Source organism: Styela clava, chromosome 8 (assembly GCF_964204865.1).
Source record: "Styela clava chromosome 8, kaStyClav1.hap1.2, whole genome shotgun sequence".
NCBI lineage: Eukaryota > Metazoa > Chordata > Ascidiacea > Stolidobranchia > Styelidae > Styela > Styela clava.
In genome coordinates, this window is record NC_135257.1 from 13,529,455 (window position 1) to 13,543,602 (window position 14,148).

Consider the following 14,148-nt stretch of genomic DNA (forward strand, 5'->3'; position numbering starts at 1 on the left):
TCTACGAAAGCATACGAATAAGTAGTAATGAATGTGAACGCATTACAAACCCACACATAATTAATTCAAATTTCCGCTCATTAGTTTAGCCGCGAAATCTTAAACAGATAAAAAAGGCGTGTAACTTTGGATACCATTATTATGTAAGACAAGAGAGCTATGCTCAAATATATGGACACGTAGAGTCACATAATTTTGATGACGTCATAGCGAAAAAAAAAGTAATAGCCTTCTGGAGAAAATTTTTATCTTTAACCACTAAAAATTTCAAAGCAATTGGTCCAGTATTCGAAGAGAAAAGCGACTTTTTAAAAACGTGTCAAGCGGTACTGAGTTAGCAGTCAGGCAGCATCTTACCTGTACACTGTAGGCCATATACGGTAATTGATCACAGAACAGTTGTTCCCTTGCAAATTTTATGTTGTTTACACTTTAGGACAGATAATTGATCCCAGAACAATTCTTCCCTTTCAAATTTTATGTTGTTTCCAGTAGACTCTCATCAAAATAAACAAATATAGTAGGCTACAAGTGCTACAACGCTTGCATTACTGCACTGGTAGGACCGTAAAAGAATAAGTTACGGTAATTTCATTGTGGTAAGACACCGGTACCGACACCAGTACCAGTATCGTACTTACGTACTGAGCTACCAGTACCGGTTAGCAGTCAGCCAGCATCTTACCTGTACACTGTAGGCCATATACGGTAATTGATCACAGAACAGTTGTTCCCTTGAAAATTTTATGTTGTTTACACTTTAGGACAGATAATTGATCACAGAACAATTCTTCCCTTTCAAATTTTATGTTGTTTCCAGTAGACTCTCATCAAAATAAACAAATATAGTAGGCTACAAGTGCTACAACGCTTGCATTACTGCACTGGTAGGACCGTGAAAGAATAAGTTACGGTAATTTCATTGTGGTAAGACACCGGTACCGGCACCAGTACCAGTATCGTACTTACGTACTGAGCTACCAGTACCGGTACCGAACCTGTAGGTCTGATATTCCGTTCCGCATACGATAGGCTATAAAACTTGCATTGCAGCATTAGTAATACCGCGGAAGGAATAAGTCAATTTCACTGCGTTACGGTACCTGTATGGCAACTTACCAGTACCGACCTACAGTAGCTGTAGTACTGAGCAAGACAATCGATCGCGAAACCGCTTGAAATAAGTGTAAAACAGTGTTCCCATGAGTAAAAATAAATACCGCGAAATTTTGTATGAAATATCATATCTCATAGGATTCATATAAAATTTAAGAATAAACAAAAGTAATAGCCTTCTAGCGAAAAAATTAATCTTTAACCACTGAAAATTTCAAAGCAATTGGTCCAGTATTCGAAGAGAAAAGCGACTTTTTAAAAACGTGTCAAAGAACAAGAACAAGAACAAGAACAACAACATAATATTGAAACGATCGTTATGTCCACTACGTGTCCAATTAACAAAAATACCAAGAACAAGTCTCGTAAACATATTATCATGCAAGCCTTAATTTCGCCGTATCAACATTGTTTATTGTTCTATTTTTTTCTGATCTACGTATAATTATTATTCTTATCGAGGCACGCTTCTAGTGTGCAATTTGCTAACTTCGATCTTTCGAATTTATTTGTGCACAGTTTTCATACGATGTCTATCTGCCAGCGTCCCACTCCCAACAAACCGAACACCGCCTAAAATTCGATGTATGATTATTCATGGTTGTAGCCAGTGGTGGGATTCAAATTTCTTGTCAGCCGGTTCCTTCATAAAAGTCATATTTTTCAGTCGGTTTTGTTACAAACAGAACATTGACAGTAACCAGTAATTCTAACCGGTTCTCTGATCTCATAAAATTTCGTGATACAGTTCTATAGAACCGGTACGAACCGGCTGAATCCCACCACTGGTTGTAGCCTACTACGTTTGTGTTATTTTGTTAGGATAGGATTTACAGATTTATCCAGGAAGAGAAGAAAACCGATAAGACGACACCCGATCTGAACACAATCATTAGCGAGTAAGATGACCGTGAGTGCGTCCACGAGTGCAAATGTCCGCGGATACAAATGTATGTGAGCGTAAATGTATGCAAGTGCACATGTACATGAGCGCAATCCAGCGCTGAATGTATACGATGATAGGCCCGCCGCCCTACGGCATTGGCTACGTCATTTGGTAGGCCATATTAGACCCTCCGCGGTTCTTGTTACAGGCGAGATAGTACGCTAATCAAGGGTGAGGTTGAATTTATTTGAAAACACTGATCCCTCATGAATATATCGCTCGATAAATTATCACCAAAATTCACAAATAAACAATAAAAGGTGTAAAAGGAAAATGCAAATTAATATTTGGTTGATTCAAGATATAAGTAAGTAACGAAAAGATTTTGGGAAAATAGCGAGGAATTATCGAATTGAAAAGAAACCTCAAATTGATTATAAAATTGATTGGAATCTATGTCAATATTGATACTACAACGAATACTATATTTTAAAATGCGGGCGCTTTTGACAAAGTGGCAAATAAAACCTTCGAGTTTAAAAATTGGATGCTTAATATGCTTGAGGCAATTTAAACTAATTAAAGTTAGCAGTATTCTAGGGCGTCTTGTTATAATATTACTGTATCGGATATATTGCGTTTTGAAAGGTTTTAAAACAAAAGTAAAGTATATCGTTATCAGGATGGCAAATGAATGTTCGTTTTACAAATTTTGCAATAGTTAGAAATAGAACTCCTTTTTTAATATAAACTAATGGGAGGAGAACCATATGCAGATAGAATATTGAGGGGGGAATGTCAGAGTGTAATAAGAACTAAAACAGAAATATCGATGGGGTGAAGCTTTCGGCTTCATAACACTTAAAGTTTATTTATCATTGTGTTATTTCTGTCACTTTTATTCATCCTAATTCTAATCAGATATTTTCTTCATATAGAGAATGTTCTACTTAAAGACAAAAAGTAGAATCATATATACATTTCTAGCCTGTGTTCCATTTACCTTACTACACTTCATCATCAATAGCAAATTTGCTGATAAAGACAAAAAGTTATTCTTCGTGAAAGATTCAAGCAAAAAAAATCCGTACGAAGATTTAAACTACGCCAATCGCGAAGAAGTGTATTATAGAGTTATACGTGAAGCAGAAGTGGCATTTCAGGCCCAAAAGTTGAACTTGACAGTGAAATCTTTTTATAATGATATTTTCCAATTAAGCGACAGCAGAGTTAAATTTTATAGACGCAGAAACTATGCAGAAGTTGAAAAATCATTAGTAAACGAGAGCAGAGTTGAAGATTCGTTCCTAGACAATTTTCCGATGTCTCCAGAAGGTACGGACATATTTGAACAAGCCTCTGACAATAACATATATATGTTCGGATTTGGTGTGGCTCAAATATTTATCAGATTTTTGTAATTGCAATATGTGTACTGTAGGAAGAAAATGCCTTTTAAATCTTCGTATCCGTTTTGTAATGATCAATCAGAGTTGTTATTTGTAATTGTAGTGGCAGCATTCTGCCATGTCGCGGGATCGCAAAGGGCTGTTACGCCCTTGGGTATGGAACAATGCAAACAAAAGAGAAACGATAAATGATCTGTAACTATCAAAGCTGTACGCATAACCAGCGGCTATACGGAGTTGTTGCATATAAATTAAAATATTTTTGTTTGTGGGACACAATCAGGGACACAACGTGGTACACGATTTGATAAATACTTCTCATTGATTACAGAGGCAATACGGAGGTTTGGGAGTAAATTACCATACTGGGAGAAATATGAAATTCTCAACTATCCAAAAGTATATTACCTCGGATTGAATGCCAACAAATCTCAATTGAAAGAAGACGGCAAAAACAATTTTGGATTTGATTTTGATACATCGGTTGAAAAAGAATCTGAGGGAAATTATGACGTCGGAGGTCACTATAAAATGGTAATACATAACTATATTAGTTTTGGGTCTATGGAGTCGTAAAATATTTCGAATCAATTACGGGTCATTTATAAAATCAACTCCGAAACATAGGTTCATTCGTTGACTTTGGGTGTGCTGATTATCAAGTCGAAATAAACCTAATCACTACTTATGGTTTCATCACTTTGATGAAAATGTTACCAATTACAATTCAACCAAACTTTTAAAAGATTTTCTTGGACTAACCAAAAAATACTAGACGATACTGATAAAACGGAAACACTTCCCCAACCTCCAAGAATATAACGTATAGAAGTGTTAGGACAAAACTGAAAGAACATGCTATATTGTCTTGCCATATTTGAGATGAACTTATCTGAAGATTTCAAAACTCGGTCAGACAACATTTTATTAGCGTGCAGCAAAACTCCTGTTTCACGTAGAATAGTCATAATCCCTACAGCGTCTGTGTATTATACGCATGCGAATCCACCAGAGCAAAGGTATGCGGCAAGAATGGATCTCGTGTAACCCAAACGGATAGTTGACAGAATACTAGTTTGATTATTATTACATGATGAAGAGAAAACTCCACTTTATATTTTTGCATGTTCTAATCAATTCAATTTTTTTTGTTCTATTATTTTAAGGTTCCTGGTGATCATATCGGTTACAGATATGAAATTATCAAATACATTGATACTGGCTATTATTGCGATGTTGTTGTAGCAAGAGACTGGTCAAATCCAATTTTAAAAAATGTTGCCATCAAAATCATGCGTGTTAGAGGTCACGGGTGAGTAAGTTATAATTAAATGCGGTTTTATCGATAAATCGATAACAAATTCACAAAATACCATTCCACTTTATTTTAAACTAATATGCACTCATTATATTTTGCATGTGACACGCCGGCACAGAAGGGCGTATCGTGATACGTTTCTTGATTATTTATTTAAATGTAAAGCCGACTTTCGTGCATTCACGAACGAATTTTTCAGACGGATTCTCAATTTATCGCTAAGTGGTCACTTCCTCGACGCTGAATTACTCCCCTTTTAAAATTTATTTTGTATTTTCCAGCACGTCAAGATTTTACTGGAGAGAAGTAGGTATTCTGCAGTACCTCAATTCCAACGCTCCCAATTTGGATTATTTTACACGCATGTTAGCAACCTTCGAATTTCGCAACCATCTCTGCGTAGTTTTTGAATTGTTAGGGTCAGTATTTGTCTCAGAAATAAAATATAGTGTATTTTATTGAAAGAGGTAGCTTATATTATTACATTTAATTGTTCGTTTCTATAATTACATAAGGGAGATCGTGCGCTCTCGGGAGTTGATGTTGTAAAAAAAATCTAATTTGCAACTATTGCATCAGTCAATGTTAAATTTTACTACTTGAATCCGCTAAAAGGATATATAATATATTAATCCTCTTTTTTTTCAAGTGCGATATTTCACTCAAAATTTTGCTATTATATTTAAAATTTATATTCATTGAAACACTTTTTATGATATAGCAGCACATTTTTCCGAAGCAATTGCTGGCTTATGTCAGGTCGCCGTCACATTTCTCCACCGATCTTTTCAGCAAAAAAACTAAGTTAAAAAGCTGAGGCGGTACGTGTTCATCCAAATATATGAGCATTGCTCTATTATTCTGATTTACTAAAATGCTTAATGAATAGATAACATGTTATGTGTTTTCTATACATAGCATGCTATCTATATTTAGATGCAGCATTATTCTACTTTTACATGTATTGTTCACTTACCAAACTTTACTGTACTTCACAGGGGAACTATTGATTTAAAATATTTAAAACACTCTGTGCGAAACACAACTTCAATACGAAGATATGCAAGTGATGCTTTGCATGGTTTGCGTATTCTCAAAAAAATCGGTGTGGTGCACGGAGATTTTAAACTGGTAAATGCATTATATTGTCACATGTTGCCATGTTGCAAAATTATTGTTAATTATTTACAATTTTACCATAGTGTGTAATCTTACCTGATAGTGAGAATTAGCAATTTTAATCAACGAGAAACCGCACTTTGGGAGTACACTAGAACTTTGCTAATCCAAGTCGCTGACAAACTAAAATTCAGTGGCACATAATGCATCAGTTTTGTGCCAGGCTCTTTTTTATTGTATTTGAGTTGAATAGTTTCTCATCAGTTTGCTTATAGGTGTGTGTTCAGCAACAACTCTTGAAACTAAAAACTAAAGAGAACTTTATACAAATCCATACTGTTGTTTGTATATAGCTTGTGTAGTAACGATTCTCTGATCTTCAATAACTATAGTGGGTGAATATGTACAATAAAATGTTCTCTATCCTTCAGCTTTCAAGAATATTTACTAATCCATTCCACTTCGCATTGTTATCAAATAATATTATCTGCTTATATGCGCTGAAAGATAATAAAACGGGTCGTTAAGGTTTGAGACACGAAACTGCGAGGAGTTTGTAGGCCAGCTCCTTTTATTAATCGCATGAGAAATTATCCGCTGTGCTAAGCCATAGCAATAAAGCATTAAATGTTTGTATATGTTTTCAGCACAACCTGATGTATATTCATGGAAAAAATATTGAAAGTAATGGACAACTGATAAAAATAGGTGATTTTGGAGGAAGCTGCATTATTGGTCAGCCAAGTATGTCTTTCTGAAAATATGATATTAAAATTATATTATTATATTTTTTGTTGCACAAAGTTCATAAATTTATCAACTTTTTAAACAATTGGTGAAATAAACTAAAACAATGATATGAAATGCCTTTGAAACTGGACTTATCTTTTCACAGAATGTGGATATATGTATTACTTTATTACTCGACCTTATCGTGCTCCTGAAATAATTTTCCACCTGCCACACACAACCCAGATTGACATGTTCAGTTTTGGGGTTTGGCTGGCAGAACTGTTTTTGGGTCAGCCTCCATTTTTTGGCGAAGATAATGAGGAAGATCATTTAGGAGCAATGATGGAAGTACTTGGGCTTCCTCCAAGTCATATGATTGCAAGGTCACCTAGAAAGCACATCTATTGGGGTAACTACGTTGATAAACTTTGTCTAGGCATTGGCTGAAGTGATGTTATCTACTAAAAAATACTGTAGTTATTGTAAACAACATTTTTTGTTTTGTTTTATACTTCTATTTGACACCACGTTTACTTATGGATCGTTTGGTTATTATAATGTCGCTGTTGCCGTTAGTATTTCTTTTTTGTTGTTGTTATGAAAAATCTTTCTTCTTTCTGATTACTCGACCAATTGCTTTAAAATGTTCAGTGGTTGTACTGTTGCTAGAAGGCTATTACTTTTATTTATTTTAAAAATTTGTGTAGGCTCTATGGAAGCTTTATGAGATTAGTTTTTTGTTTACGAGGACACCATCAAAATTACTACTTCGTTTTGGCTTTCGTGTCCATATATCTGAGCATTGCTCTCTTGTTTATACGAAGTATATATATATGATAAAAATAAAACAGTTTCAACGATTCGATACAGGGATAAACGCTGAATGCCATTACTTTGCCCACATTCTTATTCCTTGTTGCATCAGGGATTTTGCAACCTACATTGCTAACTAATTAATTCTTTTAATTTTTCATCTTTGTTTTTTTCATATGTTTGTCTAGATGCCTTTCGTCACAAAATTCACGATAAAGGGACACATCGAAAGCCTTACAGTAGACCGTTGTTGAAAGTTTTGGAAGGAATGGACTTAGTGCTAATTGACCTGATTTGCAGATGCCTCGAGTAAGTTTTGTTGAAAATCACTTAAAACGTTGTGTGTGTTTGTCTAGTCATCTCATACATCAGACTACACCTTTCTTGGGTGTTTTTCCGTGCGTACTTATCCATGAAACCGCCACTATGTTATGGCGACATCCTAAAATCAAGTTTAGGATCTAAGCACTTGGTGATTTATAAACTTCACGTACAGATGGGACCCTAACCTACGCATCACACCTGAAGAAGCACTTCGTCATCCTTTTATGACTGGAGCAGAGAAGAATTTAGAAGAATATCCAATAGTCATTCAACGATTTCTAGGGAAAATTTAGTGTGGAAACTTGGCAAACGAAATTCACAACAGACGGAGGTAAATCGCCGCCCAGTGCGCTGGGATTCCAAATTGTCAACAATCGTCATTGGCTACGAAGATTGTTTTCGAATAAAGTGAATGTTCAAATAACAAGAGAGACGCAAAGCACACCCTAAAATTAAGGAAAAGTGAAGAATATTAAAGAACGTTAAAACAAAATTTTAATTGGATTGAATATACGCGTACGTGTATGTCCGTGGTTCTCAAACGCCTGAATGAGTCGTTTAATTTTCCAAGAGCGTCGTAAAACAATTTCATTAGCAGAAAATACTCAACTCAACTTAGTAAATACAATAGTAGAAAATTGCACTGCAGTGAAGCTCTTGACAAAAACTGCTAATATGACGTCCTGTTAGCTGGGACCATGAGGTTTCATTACAGCTTAAACTCTTTGGACAATTTATAGATCGCTCGCGTACCCCCAAAAGTTTTGACCACTAACCTCAAATTGCTCTGATGCACAACTTATTTTCTACATCTAGGCAACCCATTATATTACCTTTTAATTTGTTGAATCTATGAAATTGATTATTTCAGTTCAATATGATGATAAATTTGCGCTAAAGTTATTCATAACAATGTAATCCCAAGCTTAACAAACACTACAATCAAAGTAACAATATGTCTGATAACCGGAGGAGTGGTCGTGGTTCTCCATATGATTGAGCTGTCTTATTGGCTTCCCTCTCACCTGGGATAAATATGTAAATCATATCCTAATATGATGGGCGAGCTCATTACTAAAATCACGTTCAGGTGCTTTGAACTGTGACATGCATTTTGAGCAGCACTAAAAATGCCGACTCACACAATCAAGTTGATGGAAACAACAACAATGCTTGAGTTTAGAATCAAAATAAAAAAATCATACTTTAAGGAATTGACAATTTTTTTTCATTTGTTGAGTTGCTGAAAAAATCCCTGAAATTCTTCACGAAACTCATATACACGTTTAGAAACATTTACCCCGGAAAACCATCGCACATTACTGTGAAATAGTAGTAGGCCTACACTGTGATCGTCGCTCAAACTGCCACGGAGAACGTTGTTCAAATATACCCATTGAAACGTCGAAAAGTACCTCTCGGGGTAGGCTACCATACGTGTACCCCAGTTTGGTGACCCCTGGTTCAGAGCTTATCTTTTACCAATTTCTGATTAATAATATTTATTAACATAATAATTTGAAGAATAAAGTTTTTAGAAAGGAACGCATCGTTTATTGCCTGTATTGCATGATGTTTTACTTTTATACACGTATGGAAATAAGTATAAGTTTATTTCGACTCCATAATCAGCATAAAAGACGATAAAATAATTGATAAAAACAAAATAAATAAAACTGATTATATAATATATGGAACACAGCAAATTACACTTTCCGTTGATTTTTGTTGGTAACGAGGGAGGGAGAGAGAGAGGGAGAGAGTTTATTTGTTTTGTTCATTAGAAAACATATACACAACATAAACATAATTAATAAAAAGCAAAACAGTTCTCGGTACAGACTTGGTGGCAACGATACGGGTATCGGAGTCAGTTACCACCCAATATTAATATAAATAGACATGAATAAAAAATGCTTCAGATATGATTTAACATATTTCAGGTGTGTTCAGAAACAACGTAAAGAAAAAAAAAGGTTTACATATACACAACAGGCAATTACATATAAGCGTTTAAAGCTAAATAAAATTTCGGACAAGTTACACACTTGATCAAGTGTGGTATTGGTCAAAATTGACATCAATATGTATTTTTGAGTAAATGGAGCATCAATTGTTTGGAATCGGGTATTTCAAGTTGAAGAATACATAATAACATTTTGTGTAAATGGTGAAAGACTTAAGGCAGCATATATATAAAGACATTAAACTAGATCACTACAAAGTAGCAAAATAAATTTGAGCAACTGTGTATAAGCGTAGTAGCCTAGTATTTATTTACGGTATAAGATACAAAAAAAATGCAAAATCTCAAAATTGAGCTTAAGCTGGGGCATGCAAAATAATACAGTTATAATATATATTAGTTATATATGATAATATACAAGATAGGTTAAATTGTAAATTTCTCTAATTCAAACCCGTGGGTTTTAGCAATTTATGCACCACTTCTGATTCTAGACTAATCAGTCGTAGACTACACTTGTCACCATAGTAACATCAACGTCACTTCACTTTAAACGCAATTCGGATTGGAAATTATCTACTTTGGATATTGTTATAATAAAGATAATTATGTCTTTTAGTGCAGTATGGCCAAAGTGATCGCAATAAATAGTTGTCAACCCCATCTTTCAGTGTATACCGTATCCGGATATTTTCAAATATGAAGGTTATGCCCTGTGGGTCTGCTGGTCTGGGCCTGGCAAACCGCGCGGCGCGGCGGTGTGGCTCAACGGGCTAAGCGTTAGGAATACGCTCGCCACCGCACCTCTAATTACTCTGCGTGGGTTCGCAGGTTCGAATCCCATGCAGGGATGGTTATGTACGAGAGGATTGCTGGACTCCTCGCCGTCGTTGGGTGGTTCACGTAACCGCTGGTCGGTTACGGCTTCCTCCACCACCAAGTCCATGCTTCCGAAAACAAACAATACAGTAAAACTAATCCCATACCCGACTTTGAATGGTAACCGGACGAGAGGCCGTGGTTCGCCATATGGATAAGCCGTCTTATCGGCTTTCCTCTCCCCCGGGATAAATATGTAAATCCTATCCTATCCTAACCAATGCAGTGACGGCACAACAGAGCTAGGTCAAATTTAAGATTCTGAGTTTAATAGTCTTGTTACTGGGCTGACACAAATATAGTTGGAGTCTGGTATAGTTTAGTACCACATGCACTTCTAGTTGGCCTGGCTCAACAATTTTTGCATATGTCAATCCTAACCCTCACCTGACTACGTCACCCAAAAATTACGTCATTTCGACGCGCAGACGAGCACCCGAAATCGAGCAAGCTATCTCTCTCGTTTTCTCGTCACAACGATCACGATAGGAGAGAGATCGCCGGCTTTAGCGAGTTCATTATCAGCGGCGCAGATGTCATTTCGGGCGATCCTAATTATACTTTGGCAAGACCTATGACGTGATGGTGACGTCGTAGTGACGTAATTTTTGGATGGCATAGTCAGGTGGGGGTTAGGAATAACATATGCAAAATTCGTTATGCTACGCCCACTGGAAGTACCTGTGGGCTGTGGTACTATACTAGACCCTATAGTTGTATTTTTAAGTTGAATACTTGACAAATGAGACTTGATAAATCTTGATAGTGCTCAGACAGTGGCAAAAATTACATATTTCAAGTAAAAAAATGAAATTAATTTTTATTTACGTGTATGTATACCAGTATTCCATGTGAAACTTTTATCGGCCTCATTTTTTGATACTTATATTACAACCTGGTGAAATTCATTTATCCTATATCATATTCTAGTCTACATGAATGGATGAGTACCGGTACCCTATGAGTATTTTAATTCTGATATGTTCAAATATTATTTTTAAACAACTCCCAACCAAAACCATAAACTAAAATCATCTTGCAGTCGGAAGAGTCTTTGTGGCAAAACGTCCATCGAGTGGAAAGTCTGTAAACCATAAAAAATCTGGCTTAATACTAACTCCACAGCTCTGAATACCGGGCCCATAAAATTTTCCGCAGGAGCATTTTGCTGTAAAACAAGTATTTGTGATGAAAATGGTTAGGTTTTTAGGGTTGGTGTTTGCTCCTAAATAACGAATTTTTTTTAAATAAAAAGGTACTTACAACTACCATAAACATCTTACTTGTTGCAGAAACTGATCTCATAAATATACTACTTATGGCTTCTGTCACATCAGGACCACCAGTTTTGACACCTCACATGCGCCAAGCTTTGTCAAACTTATCCAACAAACTCTTTATGCAGGGAAATTCAAAATATGACAATTTCACATCTCAATTACCAGGTAACCTATATCAATTTAAGAGTTGTAAATTGCCTATTATAGAAAGGCGTACAGGTACTATTAAATCAAAAGTTATGGTATTTGTGTAAAGAAAAACGGTAGACATTTATTTATTTGTATAATTTAGATTTCAATACTTGATAGCAGCTACATTTATCCTTACCAATATAAATAATTTCATCATTGGGAATTTTTTTATTGTATTAAGTTATCAATATCAAAGTTATTATTTGACATAACTAACATATTATTCAAGCAATGATTCACTATTGAGGCGATTTTTTCTGAATTCTCAAATTACATTTTTTTCGATTTTCCATATTAATAATATATATTGTTATTTTGTCAGGAAATGAAATTCTGACAAATCTACCCCTTCAAATGACAATGTATTTCAATGTCTATCTCTTTCCATTCTGGTTCACAACTTACTGTGTTATGCTTGGAGTAAAGTATTCTTATCTTGGAGGCACATTTAAAGTTATATTAATTGCTATGTTGATTCTATACACATTAATTGAAATTGCACGATTGTATCTCGGATACATTGGAAACTTGCAAGAAAAGGTTTGTACTAAACACCAGTATGGATTCTGCTTTACAAAGTTTTCTTCATTTATGTGCCTAGACGAATCTTAGTTGTATGCTTTTATGATATTTTCATCGCTATCGGTCAATAGCGTAGCCAGCCCCAAATTTTGGAAGGGGGCAAATTTTTTTCGTATAATGACGTAATACGACGCTTCCTCGTGCCTTTTGCTCCGAACAAACCGAGATAAAAAAGCCACTGATATATCAATATCTCAAAGAAACACTCCCGTGTTATTAAAGGCATATGAGCACGCATTTTCATCTATCTCGTTTGCTTCATTTGGTGAAAGGATTATTGACAGCAAGCCAGGAAACATCCGGTTTTCAATGAATCGTTCAAGAATAAAGCAAAATGGTGTTGGAAAGGGCATATGAATTTATGGGTGACCGTACATTTGAACCCATGCGTATATCCAAGGGTTCAATCTATATGCGGGTGCTAAAACCCATGGGTTAGTATGGGTTTAACTATCCGTGAAACAAAAAAAATTCCATAGGTGCAATTGTCATGGGTTCAAATGTAATGGAACCGAATTTATGTATTACTGCAAATTGGCATTTGAGAAAAATAGCGAAAATTGGGGGGGTCATGGCACCTCAGGTTCCCTGGCTATGACTGTATTTCATTATGGAATATTTTCGCTGCTACAAATAAGGATGGGGTTAGCATGGGCTCTGAACCCAAAATCCATTAACTTTTGATAGGTTATACTAGTAGGCCTGTTGCCTTAATTTTCCAAATTTATATTTTGCTTTTCATCAATGTGCATTCTATCCAAATGATCCATTTGTAGCAAATAGTTATGATATTAACATTAATTCCATTTTTTTAGGTTCCCGAATTAGCAGGATTTCTGTTGTTGAGCGCTCCTCAAATCGTTTTAATTTTGATACTCCTGGCTCATCCAGATGTTATACTATTACCAATGGAAGGTGTTATGCATACCATTTTGTTACTAATGATTGTCATAGAACTCTTAAGTGGTCTCTCCACACTTTCTGCAATGACCAGACAGCAAGCAACAAAATTCAGATTGCAGCAATTTATCGATCTTGAAAATATGAACACACCTCTTGTGGAAGAGCATAACCAACCTGATGAAGTGGGGAGGTTTCAGTGAAAAAAAAAATCTCCAGAAGAGCTTGAATTCCATTTCCTGATATATACATATGTATAAGGCAATTGTGAATATATTTTGCAATGAGTTGAAATACAGGACCATCCAGTAGTTGGGTGAAACAGCTGTCGATTAACGATCATTATCTGATCTTAAAATGTTTTGACATATCATTTTATACCTATTTTTCAAAAAAAAAAGAATATTATAAAATAACTACTGATTGGAATCATTTATGCATAGCTTTTTGAATCATTGGGATTTGCAGTTATATCACTTGAGAAGACTTCAGTTCCAAAACGGAACAGGTTTAGGACTGCAGTTACTAAACTCAAACTCCAGTACCAACGCCATTGATTACTTCCTACTTTAAGCCGTTTATGCAAAAGGGAGGTATCAGTTTAGAACCCTGTTACTTAATTTGATCAATGC

At 35.5% G+C, this 14,148-nt stretch overlaps 2 protein-coding genes across 2 annotated transcripts; both read left to right on the forward strand.

The window, feature by feature from the left end:
- The first annotated feature begins 2,667 nt into the window (after positions 1–2,667).
- On the forward strand, positions 2,668–9,411 carry LOC120346075 (dual specificity tyrosine-phosphorylation-regulated kinase 3-like). Its single transcript, XM_078115384.1, has 9 exons — positions 2,668–3,337; positions 3,743–3,945; positions 4,578–4,723; positions 5,011–5,148; positions 5,728–5,860; positions 6,496–6,592; positions 6,744–6,989; positions 7,582–7,702; positions 7,890–9,411. The coding sequence occupies exons 1-9, from the start codon at positions 2,944–2,946 to the stop codon at positions 8,008–8,010; spliced, it is 1,599 nt and encodes a 532-aa protein (XP_077971510.1). The 5' UTR covers positions 2,668–2,943; the 3' UTR covers positions 8,011–9,411.
- On the forward strand, positions 7,941–13,905 carry LOC144425761 (transmembrane protein 17-like). The gene is made up of 4 exons (XM_078115385.1): positions 7,941–8,048; positions 11,855–12,007; positions 12,357–12,574; positions 13,432–13,905. The coding sequence occupies exons 2-4, from the start codon at positions 11,881–11,883 to the stop codon at positions 13,717–13,719; spliced, it is 633 nt and encodes a 210-aa protein (XP_077971511.1). The 5' UTR covers positions 7,941–8,048; positions 11,855–11,880; the 3' UTR covers positions 13,720–13,905.
- Positions 13,906–14,148: the final 243 nt, after the last annotated feature.